The sequence below is a fragment of the Arctopsyche grandis genome, chromosome 9, assembly GCF_051622035.1.
Source record: "Arctopsyche grandis isolate Sample6627 chromosome 9, ASM5162203v2, whole genome shotgun sequence".
NCBI classification, from domain to species: Eukaryota; Metazoa; Arthropoda; class Insecta; order Trichoptera; family Hydropsychidae; genus Arctopsyche; species Arctopsyche grandis.
Genome location: NC_135363.1, coordinates 30,624,156 through 30,644,886, shown reverse-complemented (window position 1 = coordinate 30,644,886; position 20,731 = coordinate 30,624,156). Strand labels below are relative to the sequence as shown.

The 20,731-nt window shown below is 35.3% G+C and overlaps 2 protein-coding genes across 3 annotated transcripts in view; both read left to right on the top strand.

Moving 5' to 3' along the window:
- Nucleotides 1-20,731, top strand: part of LOC143917399 (uncharacterized) — a 557,584-nt gene that overhangs the window by 492,607 nt on the left and 44,246 nt on the right. The window lies entirely within an intron of this gene.
- On the top strand, nucleotides 661-20,127 carry fmt (phosphatase 6 regulatory subunit 1-like protein fmt). 2 transcript variants are annotated; one of them, XM_077438883.1, is made up of 18 exons: nucleotides 661-1,009; nucleotides 4,918-4,997; nucleotides 5,080-5,203; nucleotides 10,943-11,092; nucleotides 11,235-11,399; nucleotides 11,485-11,855; nucleotides 11,953-12,108; nucleotides 12,678-12,792; nucleotides 14,389-14,637; nucleotides 14,710-14,774; nucleotides 14,851-15,034; nucleotides 16,317-16,376; nucleotides 16,456-16,508; nucleotides 16,647-16,778; nucleotides 16,858-17,022; nucleotides 17,096-17,172; nucleotides 17,244-17,597; nucleotides 17,676-20,127. In XM_077438883.1, exons 1-18 carry the CDS (start codon nucleotides 950-952, stop codon nucleotides 17,858-17,860), a joined length of 2,745 nt encoding a protein of 914 aa, XP_077295009.1. In that variant the 5' UTR covers nucleotides 661-949; the 3' UTR covers nucleotides 17,861-20,127. The 2 variants fall into 2 exon arrangements, with proteins under 2 accessions (XP_077295009.1, XP_077295008.1); XM_077438882.1 differs by having other exon boundaries at nucleotides 11,935-12,108.

Here is a 20,731-nt window from a genome sequence, read left to right as displayed (position 1 = left end):
GGTAAGGGGGGAGGGGGAGAGTTCGTATACAATTTGAGGTTGTAGCGGCTCTACGACATGGTCGGGTTTCGGTCACCATCCTGCGAGCTGGGACCAACCTTTTTCCCCAACTTCTTTCCCCAACCGTCATATTAAATAGTCGTGTGTACAACACTCTGTCGTTTCATTCCCTTCAACCTTCATAAGGTTATGCACCAAGCACGCGTGTCTGAATTGTCTGCCTTCGGGACAAAGACAGACCAGGCTTCCTCAATACACCCCGTACGAATACTGGAATTGGTCTCCAAGCATCGTCAAACATCACCAGTCTCGAACTGTTAATTTGAGATCGAGGAAAGAAGCAGTGTTCAAGCGGCGACGACGGTTGGAGCGGGAATGTGGTTGACTGCGCCTCAGGGTGGCCAGCCCAAAAAACATCGGCCACGAAATTCGACCATCAGACAATTGGTCTGAACAGTATGTAATTTGTACAGCTCGAGTTCGATGGGGGGGGGGGGGAAATATGCGATGCCATCGATCTAGTTTTGTAATAGTACAAGTTGTGCTATATTCTTACAGGCCTATTTTAAAAATAGTCCGACAATTTAAACACGCCGATCAAATTCAAAAGTGCATTCGGAAAGTGAAATTGTGTATGGTCGTGGAACGGAAAGTTAGGACGTGCGTACAAGTGTCGAAGTGTCGGTGCGAGTGGGGAGAAGGCGAGTCCGAAGAGTGGTACTCGGTGTGGTGTGGTGTGGTGTGGTGTGAGAGTGTACGGAACGGGGAGATCTGCGATCTGTGATCTGCAATCCGCGGTCTGCCCTCGAGCGTCAGCCCCGCCCCGCCCCACCCCGCCCCGCCACCCCCCGGCCGCCTCGACTCGGGCTTCGGCCTCGACTCCGACCCGACCCCCCGACCCCCCGACCCCCCTACTCCTTCGACCCTCGGCTCGCCTCAACCCGTCATCATGTTCTGGATGGAGAATCCGGGCAACTCCTCGGCCATCGGAGCCCTGCTCGACTCTCAGGTTTGACACTTGCGCACCCTCCCACCCACCCACCCATCCAACCCCCACTCACCACTCACCCACTACACGCCCACTCATCTGTCATCTCATTTTCTGACACTGAGATAACGTACACCCCCATTATATGAAAATATTTTTCATATATACCCTATACTTTGTATGCAAGTCAATTATCAACCTTTCATTTTTGACACTTGTACGTATGTATGAAAAATGTATATATATATATATATATATATATATATATATATATATATATATATATATAATTGTACAATTTTTACAGATCACACCATATAAATACACCAAGACGTTTCTGCATAACTATAATGACTATTAAAAATGACACTTCCATACATATGTATGGAATACCCTCACAGCACTGTCTTTGTACAACACATCAAAATCAATAATTTTAATTGTATTATTCAACTATCGCAAGATGGAATTATATTGCATTAAAAAAATCATCATTTTTAATCTCATATTTTATATGTACAGCAGCAGTCACATAAAACGGAACGCTAAAGCGGAACATGTTTTTGCGTGAAATTTCGGTAATCTTATATAAAACCAAAACTGAAAGTCATTTAAATGATAGGTTGTACCATAGTGCATTCTTGTAACACCAAACGTGAAAAAAAATGAGTCGGGAGACAAATTTAATGGAGGGCAGATTTTACGACCGTAAGTTGACTTCACGGTTAAATGAAATTTGAAATGAAAATAACACTATGCATGTACATTTTGAATATTATTATCTACAAATTATAAAAAAGAAATTAATATTTTGTAGCGGCTCCTTACGATTTTATAACTTCTTTTATTCGGTTTGGCATAGAATCTACTAAAGTTTTTAAATTTTCGATTGGGAAGTCTTCGTACCATATCTTTTCTATTATTTCTTTCAACGATTTAAGAGTAGTGACATTGTTCTTCCTTATTCTGTACTTGATACACATCCATTAATTTTTGATTGGATTTAAATCGGGACTATTGCCAGGCCATGGTAGTGTCTTTACACCCATTTCTTGTAAATAGTCCCGAACATAAAAAAAAGTAAAAAAAAATATTTCAGTTTTTTTTATTGAAATTTTATAATTTATATTCAATATTCAATGCTATCAAATAAAATGAATACTCACCAATTTAGCTCGATGAAAAGGGGCAGAGTCATCTTGAAAGATTATATCATCGGAATATAAAAGGTGGTTTTCCATCGATGGGACGAAGCTTTTTTCTAAATTTTTTTTTAATTTTTTTCCATCGATGTACCTTGTAGAAACTCAAATTGTCTAATACTATGGTACGAAAAGCATCCCCAGATCATTTGACTTCGAGGATGCTTAACAGTTTTAAGGGTACAATTTTCATTATACCTTTCGCCAACTTTTCTTCGGACATACGGAAAACCATCAGGACTATAGAGGTTAAATTTTGATTCGTCAGAAACTATCACTCGTTGCCAATCTGATAGACTCCAATTTTCATGTGCTTTCGCCCATTCCAATCGATTGTTTTTCATTCTCTTGGTTAGTAGTGGTTTTTTTTTGCAGCTTTCCGACTGTAGAGTCCAGCTTCTCTGAGTTGCCTTCTTACTGTTGAGTCGCTGATTTTCATGGAAAATTGTGACGATACATCTGTTCTTATTTCTACAGCAGTTTTGAATCGCTGCTGTAAAGATAATCTGGTTATTACACAGTCTTGCCTCTTCGATGTGCATATTTTCAGTCCGGTCCCCTTACGATCAAAACTTCCAGATTATCTTTTTTTTTCAGTATTCTCGAAACAGTCGATATAGAACATCCCATTTTCTTGGAAATTGATCGAAAGGAAAATCCTGAACTCGCTAATGTCGTGATTTTTACACTCTTCTCCAATGATAACTGAGCGCGTTTTGTCATGTTGACGTGTTAAAATTCGAATTTGATGCTTTATCCTCGAAAACCCACACTAAACTGAACTCAAATCTTAGAAAACAATCATATTTATAATATTTGGTCGTTAAAAACCCTAAACATAAAGGGATAATCCTTTTATTGCCTCGAAGTCGTAAAATTCACAAGCGTTCCGTTTTTTTTGACTGCTGGTGTATGTATGTATTGTAAGGTGACCATTTTTTTTTCAAATTCAAAACCAGAACATTTGTTCCAAAAACATATTATTAAATACTTAAATTATTTAAAACGAGGATTAACGAATCTTGGACTCACATTTATGATAAAATGAATTCATGTTCTTGAATGCTCTTATAAAATTCTATACAAGATTGATTAAAATTATACTAAAGTGATTAGCAAACATTTTAAGGTTTCAACCATAGAAGTAGATTGCATAGAATGATCATTGTTAACAAAAGTATCGTTTAAAAGCGAGCCATCGAAGAGAGAGACGGAAAGTCAGAAGAGAGACGAAGTTTAGCAAACAATGAACAAACTCTGCCGCGCAGAGTTTTTGTAGCAACATTTTTGGGGGCTGAGAGCGATTCTATGCATTCTACTTCTATGGTTTCACAGTCAATTTCGTTTTAACATTCGGCTATATATTGTTCATCAAAGTAAAAAAAATCCTTCAGTTAGTGCATTTGTTCCAGATAAATGGAAACAACATTTGATTAATTTGCCAATATTCATTTTCACTGCAGAATTTGTATATTTTTCCTTCTATTAGATAAAAAATTCTATTACATTAAAAAGTGTACTGGTTTTGTCTCACGACTTACCAAAACAGATACCTAAAAAACCAATACTACTGTCCTGGTAAAATCAGTACGAATGATCACCTTAATATATTGACTACATACTTCAAAATTATACCAGATGGGTGATGAATTCAAACCGATATGAAGATACTTTTATATAGGGGATAATATACGGTTGTTTTATAATCATGGGGATGATATAGATTTCAAAAATACGGAGAATAGTACTGAAGACTTCTTCTAATGTCTTGTCCACATCCGGACGTTGGCAACCACCTCGCCGATTATTCGAAGATATACGCATCGGTCTGCAACAGCTTGGAACAGCTATTCAGCACTCATGTCAGTCCACATGCGCATGTTTCGAAGCCAAGACAACTTCTTCCTGCCAGTCCATTCTCTACCTTATATTTTTCCCATGGTTATCAAACAGAGAAATTCGTATTTTGGACCCCGTATCATATGTCCGAGGTATTTTTCTCCGCCTGATGACAGAAACAAGTTCTCTGCCTCTACCTATCATGCCGAGGACAGCTTCATTTGATACTTTTTTGGTCCACGGGATCTTCAGCACACGCCTGTACACCCACATCTCAAAAGCTTCGATGCAGCTGATCATCCTAGTCTTCAGAGTCCACGTTTTGCATCTCAAACGCATACTAAGATTGAGATGCTTGTTTGTAAGCGCTGCCTTAATTTTGTTGAACACTGTTCTTCTAGCCAACTCGATGCGGATTATTATAATTATAGGCATAAAATATCCCATCCTACTGTTAATCATGAATTTACTCACTAAAGCAACGGACTTTGCATCTAATTTAATTGTGCAAATTAAATATTTAATGCTTTATATTTCAAATTTCCAAATTAATATATGTACATATGTGTTCCAAATTGAAATCTTTTTTTTAATTTTTTATATAATTTACTGCATTGATTTATTCCCGGTTCCATAAAAAGCCACCATCTTTTGATTTGTGATCATCTGTAATGTAAATATTCAGACGCTAATATCGCAACGTGCATATAAATAAAAAATCAGGAATTGATCCATAACACTGTTGTGTGTTTTATCTCTGTTTGATAACTATGTATGTATGCGTTAATAAAAACCAGATGCTGTTCGATGTCGACGTTTATTAATTTTTCATTTTATCGAGATTATATATTATATAATGTAATGCGTTAATATTTTCATTCGTTTCAGAACGTCACACTTGCAGATTTATTAAACCAAGACGATATTCTGCACGAGTGTAAAACACAAAATAAAAAACTCATCGAATTGTAAGTTTTGTATACCGTTTTATTTTTTTAAATTCAATTACATATATGCCTGTGTATGCTAATCCTTTTATTTTCGCCGCAGTTTGGAACGTCCAAGTACTATCGAAGAATTGATACATTTAATAGTGAGTGAGCCTACAAACACCGACGATCCGGCTAATTCGTATAGACACTCTACTCTGGCTTGCGAAATCATCGCTTCTGGAGTAAGCATCGTTTCAATATCATGTCATTTATATGTACATATGTGTTGCGATGACTATTGAACATTTCGTTAGATGATATAACGGTAGAAGTAGTCGGTAATGATTTATATACAGGGCAAATAATAGACATGTCCGGTAGTAAAGAATAGGAAATAAAGAGACGTATGGAATTAAGATGGAGTGAATTTAGGCGAATGAATGCCGTTTTTAAATCAAAAATACCAATTTGCCTGAAGAAAAAGTCTTTGATCAATGTGTTTTGCCAGTGATGACGTATGAATGTGAAACTTGTACATTAAACGTCAAGATGCTACACATATTCCAATGCACATGAAGAAGCGTAGAACGTTGTATGCCCGGCATAACGAGGAATGACAGGAAGCGGAATATGTGAGTGAGAAGTATGACAAGTGTAGTGGATACAGTGAAGATGTTGACATTGTAATAGGCGGGCCACGTGGTTATGAGAACCGGTGAAAGGTAGACAAAAGAAGTGCCAGAATGGTACCCGAGAGAATGCAAAAGGGTAAAAGGAAGACCGCAGGGAAGATGGGAAGACGAAATTAGAAAACTGTGTGTAGCGAGATGGATAAGAGTTGCGCAAAACAGAGACGAGTGGAAGTATGTTGGAGACGCCTTCATCCAGTGGATTGTGAATGGCTGTAGATGATGTTGATATTCAACAAGTGGGAAAGTTGGACAAGAGCAGTGCTGAAATGGTACCCGAGAGAATGTAAAGGGGCGAAAGGAAGGCCACAAGAGAGATGGATGAAATTTACGCAAATCAGAGACGAATCGAGGCGCGTTGGAGAGACGTTCATCCATCACTTCTCTTGTCCAACTTTCGTTCATTCTTATAGCCACTTGACCCGCCGATTACCAATTCAATCTCTTCACTCGTTCCACTGCTCTTGTCATACTTCACACCCACGTATTCGGTTTCCTATATTTTCTCATCATGCGAAGCATACAGCGTTCCACACTTCTTCGTGTGTATTGGACTCTGCGTAGTGGAGGGTGAATGGCTGACGATGATGACATATGTTTGAAGGGGAAAGTTTATCAATTTTTATTTTGTACTTTCCCATTTTGAAGCATTTCTAATGTACAAAATATATGATTCTTTTTTATTTATTTGTTTGCATTTACAAATGAACTCATTCATTCTACCATCTACCGAAGAAGATGGCGTGATATTCTTACAAAAGAGAGGATCTCGGTAGTAAGGATGCCGTGTGCAAGAAAACATGAAATGAAGCTCTAATTGTCTAGTTGAAAGAAAGTTTAACATACCATTTGTGACAGCTGTTCGTTTCTTATTTTATTTTATTTCAATCGAACATATAAACTCGCCTTTACAGATCGCTCCAAAGCGGCGAGTGTTCTAATACAGATACAATACAATTTATACAAGCATTTTTTTTTATAAATGCGAATTCATACAAACATCATCCACAGTGATATCTATGGAGAAATTTTTGCAGAATTTTATTATAGAAATTGGCGAAACTTCAAGACGCTGAATAATTTGAGATTTGAAAGGAGATGCCTATTTACAGGAACCGTTTCAATGAAAATCAGAAAAATTGGCAAACTTTGAAAGGAAACGATCGACCTGGAGTCACAAACCATGGTCTGATCTGAATCGAACCGTGACCACTCCGCTCAAAAAAGCGCAATATGCTAACCACTAACTAGTCCACGCTGCTGGTTATATTGTTGGGCCAAAAAAATGACGTCAGTCAAATTGTGAATGGAGGAATTGGGCATAACTGTCTACTTGAATAACTACTGAGAATCCTAACAAACGACCCAAACAGCAGATAGGAGGCAAAAGATCAAATTAAATCAAAAATCAAGTCACAATAGCTTTATTTCATGTTTTCTTGCACACAGCATCCTTGCTGCTGAGATTCATAATTTTTGTAAAAATTTTACGCTGTCTTCTAGTTCTTTTTTAAATGTAAAAAAATATATATTTTGTTTTAAAAAAAATGCTTTCAGATACCGTTTAATTTACGTCTATGTCCTCTATAGACGAATAATTCATTCGAATGCTTGTCAAGCTTTTCAATATGTTAGTTATGATTATTCAGTTATACATTGCATATAATTAATTATTATTTGACCTTGGTTACCGCCAAACATACCCAAGATTAGTTCCTTTCAGTCATATTATGTAAATAAAATTCGGTGATACCAGAAAGTTATTAACACATAGGATACCACGGGCTATTGCTAAAGAAACAGGCGTGCGGCGGGGAGAATTTGCGCTAATCTTTGCATAAAACTGTAACTGTTTAAAATGTCATATCTCTTTTACCAGTAAACGTATAAAAGTGAAATTTGAAATGCAGTTTCGTATGGACTATCTTAAAATTTCGTAATTGTAAAATCAGTAAAAGTCAAACTGTGAGTCGCGTACTAATAAAATAAATAATTAAAATGTGTATAAATATGGCAAATATACATATTTTATAAATAAACAAAAAAAATCTAGCAGCAGTGACACCTTTGTGTAACAAAAACAACAAATGTCGTTATTTGAAACCTATAAATACAATGCAGTCAGATGCAATTCCATATGCGCTTTGGAATTGCCGACATCCAACAAGGTTAATCCTCTTTCGTCATAAATAACAATATCAGTGAGAGAATTTTAGGACATCGGCAAAATCTAAGAGGAACATAAAACAGATGTGAGAAAAAAAAAAGGTCCCCCCAAAATGTGTTTATTACCTAGTGCAGTGGTTAGTAACCAGGAGTCAAGTGTAGGCAATAAATTACCGAAGAAATATAAAAGGGCACATAGTAAACAATGGTGATATTTTCTTCAGAACATGAATATAAAAAAAATCAAACATATTTATTCAACTAAAAACACAAAAAAAGCACTCACCCAGCAAACTGCACCCCTTATGTAGATATTCACATTTGATTGATTGGTAGATATTTACACAATATTTATTTAAAAGTTTCCTTTATATTATAATATATTATCGATAAACTCACTTTATGTATATTTTTATTATTTACACACACACACGTTATTTAAACACAATATGAAATTCGTACACTAATGAAATTTTATATCTAATATTTTTTTTTTGTATGGTAGTCTTGATAACACTTTCCAACATGTAGTGGAATTTTACATTGTTTACACATAAAAGCACTCAGTTTACGAATTTTTAGTTTTGCACACACTCGACAATTACGTCTCACTAATTTATTCGTTTTTTCATTAGTTATTTTCACTAATTCATGATCTTTTATGAAACCACGTAGTCTTTCGTTCGGATCAATGCTGGGAGTCCTCGTCATGACAGAAGTTGAAGGTATATTGGAATGTGTGTCTGATGTACCTGGTGCATTGGAAATGTTACTCTGAAGCCATGCCTCTGCGACTTTCAGCATAAACTCTTGGAATTTCCAATTCGTCCCATTCAACTTTTTGTGGATATGATAAGCGTTCAAAATTCCGCAATGCATCAGATACATTGCGGCTTTCTTCGTCCACTTGATGGTTTTCCGTGAAACGGGGTTGTACGATAGGTACTGATCCGCGAGATCGACTCCACCCATAAATTTATTATAGTCCATGATGCTGATTGGCTTCTTGATGGGTTGATTTGTTTTCCTGTCGATTTTGCCAGTTTCTACAATTTGCGCCTGATGGATGGTTGAAATAATTCTGACGTCTCGTTTTTTGTTTGTCTTCCAAATTTGAATCAATATATCCCCCTTTCTTCGATGTATTGATTCATGAATTTGTAAGCGGGCGTTTTTCAAAATTTGCGGTAAGCCACGATTTTTTCTAATAGTTCCGCATATTCTTGTTTTAGCTCCCAATAAATTGGTAGCTAAATTAACGCTATTATAATAATTATCAGCGTAGACATTGTACCATTTATTTAAGTACGGAGATAACAAATCGGTGATAGTGTTATTCAAAGAAGTACCTACACCCGAATACAATTTGAAATTACAAATATAGCCACTTTTTGCTTCACATATCATCCTATTTAGAATCCCGTACTTAACGATCTTCATAGGGTTATACACCTTGCATTTGAGGCGCCCCCTCCACGGTATCATGCCTTCGTCCAAAGACAGGTTTTGCGTCGGTGTGTACGTCTCTTGAAACTTTTTCGTGAAGTAGTCTATTATGTTTTGAATTTTAATTAGGCGATTTGGACTGCCGGTCGGAATCTTCTCATTGTCAGAAAAGTGGAGATACCTTAAAATCTGCTGAAATCTATTTCTGCTCATCGTCTTTCGAAAATATGGAGTTTCGATAAGAGGATTGGTGCTCCAATAGTCGCTGATGGAATTTTTTCTGACAATAGCCATTATCAGAACTAATCCGAACCATTTTTTTAGCTCGGGAACGAGAACATCTCTCCATTTTCGCGAGTGTGTGGAAGTTGGATATTTGATATTATTTTTGGCATAATATCGGTTTGTCTCCTCGGCTATAATACCAAATAAATCATCTCCAATGAAGAGTGAAGTCACGTCTCCCACGTTAGATGGATTATCAGGAAAAATGTTCAATCCTGGTAGTCCTTCAAAGCTGTTGAGATTTCTAGGAGGATCAAATTCGGACCAATCCAATGTCACATCAGGGATACCTTCTTCTGAAGAATTTTCAGATTCTGACTGGTTGACACGTGGTTCTGAAGTTTCTGACTCAGAATCTCCACTTTCTTGGACATAAGCCTCATCGATGTCTTCTTCACCTTCGCTAGGAGGTTGAGAAAGTTGGTCTTCGAAAGTCTCGTCAAAAAATGAATCTTCTCTCTCAGCCATTTTATAACGATAACACAAAACAGAAAACACGAAATTTCACAATAAAATCAGAGTTTTATAAAATAGTCACAAAAACACAAAATCCATTTATAACAATAACACAACAGAAAACACGAAATTTCACAATATAATCCAAAAGAGTTTCACAAAAACACAAAATCCAAAAAATAGAATCCAAAAAGCATCGAAAATCAAAATAGTCAAAGATATCAAATAGAACACGAAATCTAAAAAATAACGCGTATATTTATCGATAAACGTTTCCTCGTCACGGTCAGAAAAGGACTGAAATGATCTCGACCTTTCTGAAAATATAGCACCCTTATTTTTTTCTACCTATATCTTTTCTACGAATTAGTAAATATGTCAATAGAAAAAAAATCTGTTATGCATATGTGAACATATGTGAGCTTTCGCTGGTTTCGAACCTCTGAAAAGGTCGATGACGATCTGTTCTATTATTTTTACAAGCCTCCTATACGCTTTAGTTAAATAAAATAAAATTTGAGACATCTTCGGCATAACCAAAGAAATATTTTGTAAATTTAAAGAAATATTTGGTACATTTGCTATAGTCCAGTTTCTAACCTTCTGGATTTTTCAGTATCGACTATTTTTAAATTATTTTAGTTAAATATCACCAACGACATCTTTTACTAAGCCCCGATATGAATAAATTACAAGAAATACGAGGTTCAACGTGTTTTTTCTTTATATGAAGTAGGAGTGACGCAACGCACAAATTTGTGCGCACGGTAGCCAGAGGAAGTTTTTCAAACGCACAAATTTGTGCGCACGGTATCCTGCGTGTTAAAAAAATATTCCGGAACATATGCACTAACATTTTTTTCTTGAGCAGAGCCAAGTGCTTTCGCCATCGTATATATGTATGTGTATAATTTTAATTGTGCATTTTTTTCACCACAGATGCTGGGCCTTATAGAAAACTTGTCGGACAACCCCGAACTGTTAAAAAAATTATATTCATTTTTGGATTCGAAACCGCCGCTCAATCCATTGTTGGCTTCTTTTTTCGCTAAAACTATTCAAGTACTCTTGTCGAGACATTGCGGCCAGGTATGAATTCTCTTCGTATTTTTAAGTGTAGTTAAAACTTATTTTGTGTAGTTTTTAATTATGAATGCAATTTTCTATGACCTACATTTTGTTGTATGCCCATTTTTAATTGAAATATTGAACCCGTTCATGTTGCTTTCAGGACTGGTATTCGTTCCAAGTGATATGCTATCGTGTTTTGGAATTCTTCAAGACCACCGATTTCCTACCCAAATTGTTGGACCACTTAGGAACATCGGCTATATTAGACACGCTGGAGTGTATAACGCGTGTCGAAGGCGAACAAATGAAAAAAGATTTATTAGAAGTATGAATGTGCCATTAAAAAAAAATTAGATAACATTGTGATTGTGATGTAATTGTTTTTAAGTTTATTTTTATATTATTTTCAGTGGTTAGATTCGCAGTTCTTAATAGAACAACTCATTAGTATAATATGCGGTAAACATAAGACTTATCAAAACGTCGGCGTGAACCCGAGCGAGGTATCGGAAAACGCGCCGAGTGAAGTATCGCTGAAGCCGGTTGATATTGTAGATTCGACGGGTGACAGTGATTTGCCAAAAGATAAGCCGAAACCTGCAGAAGAGACCGCCGTGCCCGAAGTGAAAGAGGCTGAAATTAAAATAGTCGATGCCGTCTCGGCCCCGAAGAAGGAGTTGACTCCGTTAGAGAATCGGTTGTTGATGGGACAGTCGGCGAACGCCGCTCAATTGATATGTAGTATAATAGTGAACGGTAGAGACCCCAACGGCGAAAGCTCGTAAATAACTATTTTATCTTTTTGATAGAGTTGTTTTTGTCGTGCGTTTGTGTGCTTAATTTCAAGCATGGCGTAATAGATATTTATGTAATTTCAGAATTTCTATTGTCGATCCGTTGTTGGAAAAGTGCAAGTTGGCGTCCACTGCCGATTTGTTGTTGTCGTCTATGTTCTCTTGTCCGCTGGAAACCAGACAGATCGCTCTGATCAACGGCGTGCAGGTCCTTTTGATGCTCCTCAACGATGTACCCGGGTGTGTATAGTACGCTACGTAGATAATGTGACGGTTTATAACAATCAATACTTATCTATAATTTAAAATTGAAGACGTGTCCGTTTGTTTTGAGTTTATTAATCTGTCATATCTTATTTAAAGTCTTATCAATGGACTTGCATTACGGCGAGAGATAGATCGCTCATATTTGGTTGGGCAAGTCGGTTACAGAGAAATTTTGAGTTTGTATTGAAATAAACCAGACTCCTCTATTAACAAAAGATTTACAATTTAAGACGTAATTGTTTATTATTTGGATTTAGTAACCAGCGTAAATAGTCAGCTTTACCCAAGACAAGATTGGTTAACAATGTAATATTATTTTTATGTAGATAATATTTTACGTGTTTACATAAGAAACAAACTGTATATGTACATATTATACATCATTTATATGTCCATAATATTATAGATATAATTTTTCAAAATATATAATCAGTGTATATTGTCCAAAGCAAAATTATTTGATTTGAGTATTATTGTTTGGGTTTAACTGCATATATGCTCTTTATCTGGTAGTCTAAAGTATTTATTTTATTTATTTATAGCCCTATCAAAGCGCCATCTGTAGATCAAGTGGAAATCAATCAAATAGCTGAAATAATATTGCCTTATTTACCCAAATTCAAAGAAGAAATATTGGAAACGCCTCCAAAGTATAAGGTATATGAAATACACATTTTTTTTATATTAAATTAAAAAAAAAACTATAATTTTGCATTTTTTTAATAACACTGAACAACAAGAAAAATACCGGAGCGGAAACTGATCAATCTTTACTAAGTTTGACCCACTGAATTCGAATATGACGATAATTTATGTTGGTTTGTCCTCGTTTAAGAGATATGAGCGTTTAAAAAAATGTGCAATTTTTACAGATTTTTGACTTCTGCAGTCTTTAATTCAATTGCTGTGCCAAATGTGAGTATTGGAATCAATAGTCAAATGTTTTTTTCTATTGATTGTGATTTTTTATTGCTTTGAAATACTAATAATGAATTATCTAGTGAATTTTAAAAGTCAAAAATATATGTATTTTTTTTACACATTTTTTCCGCCATATAATGGGCTGATTTCGCTAATTTTTCATTTTACCACAATTATAAAGATTGGTTTTTTTATGTAAATAGATTTTATTCATCGAAACGCAATAATTCGAGCGGTAATGATTGATGGTAGATGAGCGGTAATGAACGATGATTTTAAATTGAGTTAAAAATAATGCTGTTGTTTATAGACCGCATGGATAATGCAAAAGCGAGATGCAGTGGAGCAATGGAGAGCGCATCACTCCATCTCACTCGCTCACTATGACTTAAAAGCGATGATGATAAATCCCGCCTAGAACATTTCATATTGTAATTTAAAATCATTTAATGCTAAAATTAGTACGTTCAGATAAAATAACAAAATATTGAGATTGAAAACCAATCCTTATAAACTAAGAAATTAGTTCATATGTAATATTACAAAAAAATATATATTTTTGAAATTCGATAATTAATTATACGTATTTTAAAGCAATAAAAAATTAAAATAAATTTAAAAAACATCTGACTATTGATTCCGATACTCACTTTTAGCACAGAAACACTAGATTTTGAATTAAAGAATACACAAGCCAAAAATCTGTAAAAATCGCTCATTTTTTTTAACCCTTAGTATGCTGACCAAGTCCATCAGCCTGAAATACGCCATCGGTGTTGTTTTTTAAGTATGTAAAAAATAAACAAGAATACTACCCGCTAAGCCTTTCCAGGTAGCATTGAAAAAAAAATGTTTATAAAGGCTGGTTGATACGGGAATTTCTGAATTTATAACCATAGCAGAATTTCTCAATGGAAGTCCCTAACTGTTGAGCATTTTAAATTGTGGCTTGGCATTTAGATTGTGAGCATTACATTTTAACAACAATGAAGAAGATGGAACTCGTTTTGGAAATATACATTCATTAATTGACTTCTTTTATTTATTTTATATTGTTGCAAGATATATTAGAGAGTCTAAAGACACCTTTACAAAACTCCAAATCCTCGGCGGTAGTTATCTAGGGTTTTATACCTGCTTTCTATTGGATTTCTAAATAATTCTAGTTTGGAAATATTGGCGAAATTTTCAGCGTGGCGGGCTTTCAACAGAAAATACGTCAGCACTCAAAGGGTTAAAAGCCAACAAAAATTGATTAGTCTTCGCTCCGGTAAGTAAAAAACGTGATTTTTTCGTTGCTCAGTGTAATCTAATACACATTTTCTATTGCAGTATGGATATAGTAATGCAATCGAAAAGCCCGTAGGAGTGGGTCGATTGACCGTAGTGCGATTAATAGAAGTATTAGTGCATTTAGATAATCCAGCAGTCGCATTGGCCATTGTGCAAAACGATATCGTTCCCGTGTTGTTTGATATGTTCGTTGAATATAAATGGAATAGTTTTTTACACGTGTTTGTCGAAAGCATCGTCACCAAAATGTCTACTGCGCCAATGCAAAAAGCAATCTATGGAAAACACGTAAGTCGCATAAGCACATACGAATACACGTACGAATCGAGTCTATTATTATTACATATATATTTGTTGCAGTTGTTCATCGACTGCCAATTAATGGACAAAGTGGTCGCTGCTTGGGAAGAAAACGACGTGTCACAGTGAGTGGTTCGCTTACGAATGACGTTCGCCGTACCAGTGTGATGATGATGATTATAATAACTGCGAATGTTTTAGGAAAGTGCGAAAGCCTCGACACGGATATATGGGTCACTTGATAAACATAGCCAACTCTCTGCAAGAGTATATAAAGCAATATCCTGAGATTATCGAGGATGTGTCCATCGAGACGAAGGATCGCTGGAATGAGATGGTGTCGGACAAGTTGGATAAGGTCAATGTTGTACAAAAATTATTTTTGGTAAGTGCATCATCATATGCTTACATACTATATATAAATATCGCTATTCTGTGTGTCTCTGTGAGTTAACGCTCGCCGTACTATAATAGTCGTTTCGATTCGACATACATGTGGTAGAGAATCCTGACAGATGACGCTGTTCAGGACCACGGTTAGTATGTGGCGTTTGAGGTGAAGACGAAACACAGTCATGTTGTTTATTAAAATGATACGTGCAGAGGCTTAGCGACCAACCGCGCAGAGCACAGGTCCAACTGCGACTAACCGTTACATCCCTGCCCCTTTCCATCTCCTTCTCACAATCAGTCGTAACATACCCTTTCTCAGCCATAGCCCATACATCAGCCTCTCGTTCAATTCCAACCCTACATACATATGTGCGTCACAGCTAAAATACTGCCAACAAAACGTACGAACATAATAACAGATCAACAAAAAACTTCTATATATACTGTTTGCTACCAACGTTTCCTAGAGAAATAAGTCTCTTGAGCATTTAGCGCCATCTATTGAAAATTTAATTAGTTTAATTAATTTTTTTATTGGTGTTTTATATTGTTTATATGTGGGTAGGTAGTTTTTTTTTCCCTTTTTTTTTCATATTAAACTATTAACTAATAACAAAAGGAAAAAATCTTATATGTATACTGATTGCTCCTGATGTTTCCGCTTGGCAGAGAATTTACCGCCATCTATTGAAAGTTTATTTAATTTATTCTTCTATAGGTGTTTTATGTTGTTTAAATGTAGGTAGGTAGATGGTTTTTACCTTTTTTTTCGTATTAAACAATTAAATATACATAAATATTAAATTAAATATATTTGAAAGGTATTTGAAAAAAATTCGACCGCGTGGGGATCGAACACATGACCGACGACACATTTCTTTTAATTTTTTTTTTATTTAATAACTTAATATGCCAACACCCATGCGGTGATATGTCATCAGGTATAACACTAGTATTGTATGTTTTATATACATATATGTACTAGGAAGGCCTAACAGGTAAACCTCAATGCGCCTTTCTGGCTGCATTAAATGGGTAAAGGCTGCCAATTTGCTGGAACCGTTTCAATGCAAATCAAATAAATTGGCAAACTTTGATAGGAAACGATCGATCTGGAATCACAAACCAAGGTCTGGCCAGCAGCAACTGTGACCTGTGACCACTATGTTCGAAAGCATATACATATGTATGCTAGCTGCTGGTCCAAACTATGTTTTTAGGTTGAAACTTTCGTTCTTTATACGATATTGATTGGAGTTTTAATTTATTTATAGGGTGGTTGTCATCCGTCGTTAGCTATCAATAGTGCTCAGCATCAACAGCATCCGATACAGGTATCTTCGAAGAATATTTCGTTAGTGTTGATTTGTTTGTTTATTTATTTCTTTATTGAATCTTTTTCTTTTATCTTAGTTGTATGCTACAGAAGCGAACGAAAACTACTACATTGCAGACGAATACGATAAGTAAGATTGTCAAAATGTTTCTTTTTTTTCATAATAATATTCATATTAATTATTGTGTAATAGAATTCATAATACTCTTTTCAAATTTGCCTCACTTTTATATATTACATGTATGTTAACTTTTCATTTTGATTTCAGTGAACCGGCTTACAATGAAGAGTCAAACAATGCGGAGCAACTGTTTATTTCCATGTGCGAGAGCATTACGTCTTCTCCTATGGACCGTCAAGAAATGATGAACGATAACGTTATGAACTTCCTTATGAGAGAGTATGAAATGGATTTCATTATTTTATATTCACATATGTATGTAGGTGTTTATTTATTTGATTATTGTCAATTTTTGCAGTTTAAGTAATAGCCTGGATAAAGAATTGTGTGATACTGAATATGAAGAGGATTCAACGCCGAACAAATCAATCGATCAAAAGATCCTCGGACTCGCCAGTAAATTGAGCGGATGCGAAGCAGCTCAGAACCATTCGTTTGACAAATGGCTACCGTCCGATTCCAGGTCAATTGATCAGCCTTTACTCCATCATACCGTTGTTACTTTCAATTTTTACTCATTAGTGCTATTTTTTTAGAACCGATTGGGATTCAGAAGACGTCGACATAACTCCGACAGACGTATTATCTTCAATGACCGTCAATAGCTCGTCACGTAAGCACAGTTTTTTTCTATTTTCGTAAGTCTAATTGATTTCTTGAACTGATTGAAATTTTGTATCATAGCTTGGGGTACCGGGAATAGTCTGAACGATGATCAGGTTGGCTGGGCGGACTTCAGCAAGCTAGAGAATGCGTTCAATTGTGATCAGTACGCGACGTTCAGCGACCTGACGTTCGCGCAAGGGATCGCCAATCAGAACGATCTGTTCGGCAACCAACCGATCAGCAACGTGATGAACTTCAACAATCCGCTCATGATGAACGAGCGGCTGATTGGCGACGGCGAAGTTTCGTTCGCAAACGCGCAGTCGTCCGAATCGTCGGCAACCAGCTCCGAGCCGACAATCACTCAGCTGTGCACCGTTCCGGCCGAAGACATAAGAATAGTTGAGGCTGCCATCTCCGCCACCAGCGAAGGTAAATCTCGATCGGCTACAGCTGATATACATACATATGTAAATTTTTGTGATCTTACAGTCGACGTTCCCATTTCAGCCGTTCCTGTGTTGAATTCGAACGTGACAGATTTATCTGCAGAATTAGAGAAGATATCTTTGAACGCAGGTCAGGAGAAGACGTCGGATGGAGTTAGTGTCGTGTCGAGTAGCGATATCAAATCTATGACCGCTCACAACGAAACCGAAGTATGTGATCAAATCGAGACTGTTGTTAATAAATGAAATCGAGTACTCATTATTTGACGTTTGATAATACACTGAACGTATTATGTAAATATCAAATGTGATCAATCTGGTACTAGTTGGATTACAGGAATTTTTTCGAAATTAGCTCAACTTTATATTTAACGAAAATAATAAAAATAAAAAAATACATTTACATACATATATACTATCGTAGATTTGAGTTTGTTTACAAGGCCGTCGTGATACAAATGACAGTTCCCGTTCCGTCTTCATAGTCATACTCGACTCATACCAACAGGTGCTTGTGAAGCTACTGACAATTGGCACTTTAAAGAGCTATTGAGCTGGTAAATGACATAGCCCTTTGAATGCTGACGTATTTGCTGTTGAAAGCCCACCACGCTGAAAATTTCGCCAACATTTCCAACTAGAATTATTTAGAAATTCAATAGAAAGCAGGTATAAAAATTGTAGCTAATCCAAACAAACCGTAGATAACTTCCGCTGAGGATTTCGAGTTTTGTAAAGGTGTGTTTAGACTCTCTAATATATATATGTATCTTGCAACAATATAAAATAAACAAAAGAAGTCTATTGATGAATGTATTTTTCCAAAACTAGTTCCATCTTCTACATTGTTGTTGAAATGTAATGCTCACAATATAAAATACTCGGCAGTTATGTATTCTTCTATGGTTATAAATTCAGAAATTCCGGTGTAAACCAGTCTTTATAAACATTGACACGGATTACATGACCCATATTCAATGCTACCTGGAAAGGCTCAGTGGATAGCATTCTTGTTTACTTTGTACATGCCGAAATACAACGCCTATCATGGTCAGCATTCAAAGGATTAAGTGGATCAATATAGGACCTTGTAAGACATGCAGGCATTTCAAATACCAGTTCATATCTAATACGGAAGCGCCAATAATATCTATATGCATTGAACTAACAATAGATACCGTCTACTAAAGCTAACTTGTATTTCTCAATCTGATTTGTAGCTTACTCGCATAAGTAGCGCCCCCCACCGTTGGAAATTTTCTGTATTAATTTTACAACTCAAACTTGATTTGCTTTTTATTAATATTAAATTTGCTTTGTGTATAAGCAATAGTATTTATTACATATCATTTGAAAGCTTGAAAGTGTCAGGTCGGGGAACTGGACTGTTACTCTTATTGCGACGGCTTATTTTATTCTTTATTGATTTGTGTAATGTTATTATTACAGTTTCATTTTGATTTTATATTTTACCTCATGCTCCACCACACAGTTGAACGTAGTATATAATGTGTAATGATTAAGCGTCCCCGGGGGGGGGGGGGGATTTAAATGTATTTAAGTTCTGATGATTATTTCGATGCCAACAGAAGTATTGTTTTATTTTTATATGTATAAATAAATGAATTCAAATTGAAATAAGAGATAAGTATAGAGCGTTAATGTTATATTAAAATAAAAATATGCATAATTTAGATGAAATTCTTGTGTGCAGAATTTTCTATAGTTCCCAATCAGTGCCTGCTCAATTTTTGATTTGTCATCATGATCTATTATTGTAATGTGCTTTTTCGTTTTCATTTTTTTCCTTTTTTTGTTTTTAAAAACTATTATTACATACATACATTAGTGTTCAGTTAGTGTGCTCATTGTGCCTGAATATCAAAAGTGCAATAAATTTTTTTGCTTGATTCTGACAAATGTATATAATATATTATATATAAATGTTGTTCACTTGTATTATATACCACTTCTGATGCGTGGGTAACGCTTGCCAAATTATTCCTGTCGTTGCGATCGACTTTTTTGCGAATCAGCGCACTTTTGTTCGTCGGAAATGATTTGCGATGTTTTATAATTGCAGACGTTTTAAAATCTAATAAAATAAAACACTCCATATCGCGAATCCACCATATCATTAAGGAAAATGTACTACATAATTATAAATAGAAAGCAGTAGCTTCATATTCATTTTTTTTTTTTAGTTTTCAGTTTCATTCTATGTAATATTGTATAAGGCTCAATATTTTTCTATATTTATCATGTCGTTTAAATATAAATGTTACGATTAATTTACAAATTTAATTTTTCGTACAATTCTGTATTAATTGTTGAACTTAGTATTTATATATTGTTTCTAGTGTGTTATAAACAAACAAACAAAAAAATGCTTTTATTTTGTACATGTTATGAAATTGTGATTTTTCAGATATATTATGAAAGATTTTTTAAAAATTAGTTTTTCGCTGCGGATTTGTTTGCAGTATTCTAGAATTATTAATTAAATAATGAACATTGTGATAACGCATTTTTACATGTTACCTCATAAATACATTGCAATGTACACTCATGAGTGTGTGTGTGTGTGTGTGTGTGCGTGCGTGCGTGCGTGTGTATATCAAATATGTAATTGCAATTTTTATATTGTTATAATTATTCTTAAATTTACTTCTCCCAAAAATAAAGCATGCATAAAAGGTTGTGGCTATTCGCAGGTACTAACTATATCTGCAAATTATTGGCTATTTGCAGGTACTATATCTGCGACAGGTGCAAGCCTTCTGCGCATGCGCGTAAACTGTCACTGTCAACGTGTTTACTGTTAAAATTTTGTTTTAAACCTCTTAAAATTTTGTTCGAACTCGTCAAGTGATTTAGAGTGAAAAATATAATCCAAATTAGTTAATATTATTAATTGTTAGAAAATTATTATCATATACAACGTATAACACCTACATACAAGTACAAGCCGCGAACTAGCTAAATTATATAAATCTATTAAAATAACGTGCGAAATTTATTTGCCTCGTGTATAATGAACGGTTGATTAAACGAGTCTAGCATAAATTAAATGTAAGAAATTATTATCAGATTATAAGTTCGGAAGGCTTTGCGCCT

Coding starts and splice junctions, on each gene's coding strand:
- fmt (XM_077438882.1), top strand. CDS start 950: ATGTTCTGGATGGAGAATCCGGGCAACTCCTCGGCCATCGGAGCCCTG. Junction 14,775..14,850: donor GAAGAAAACGACGTGTCACA/GTGAGTGGTTCG, acceptor CGAATGTTTTAG/GAAAGTGCGAAAGCCTCGAC. Junction 16,779..16,857: donor ATGAACTTCCTTATGAGAGA/GTATGAAATGGA, acceptor CAATTTTTGCAG/TTTAAGTAATAGCCTGGATA.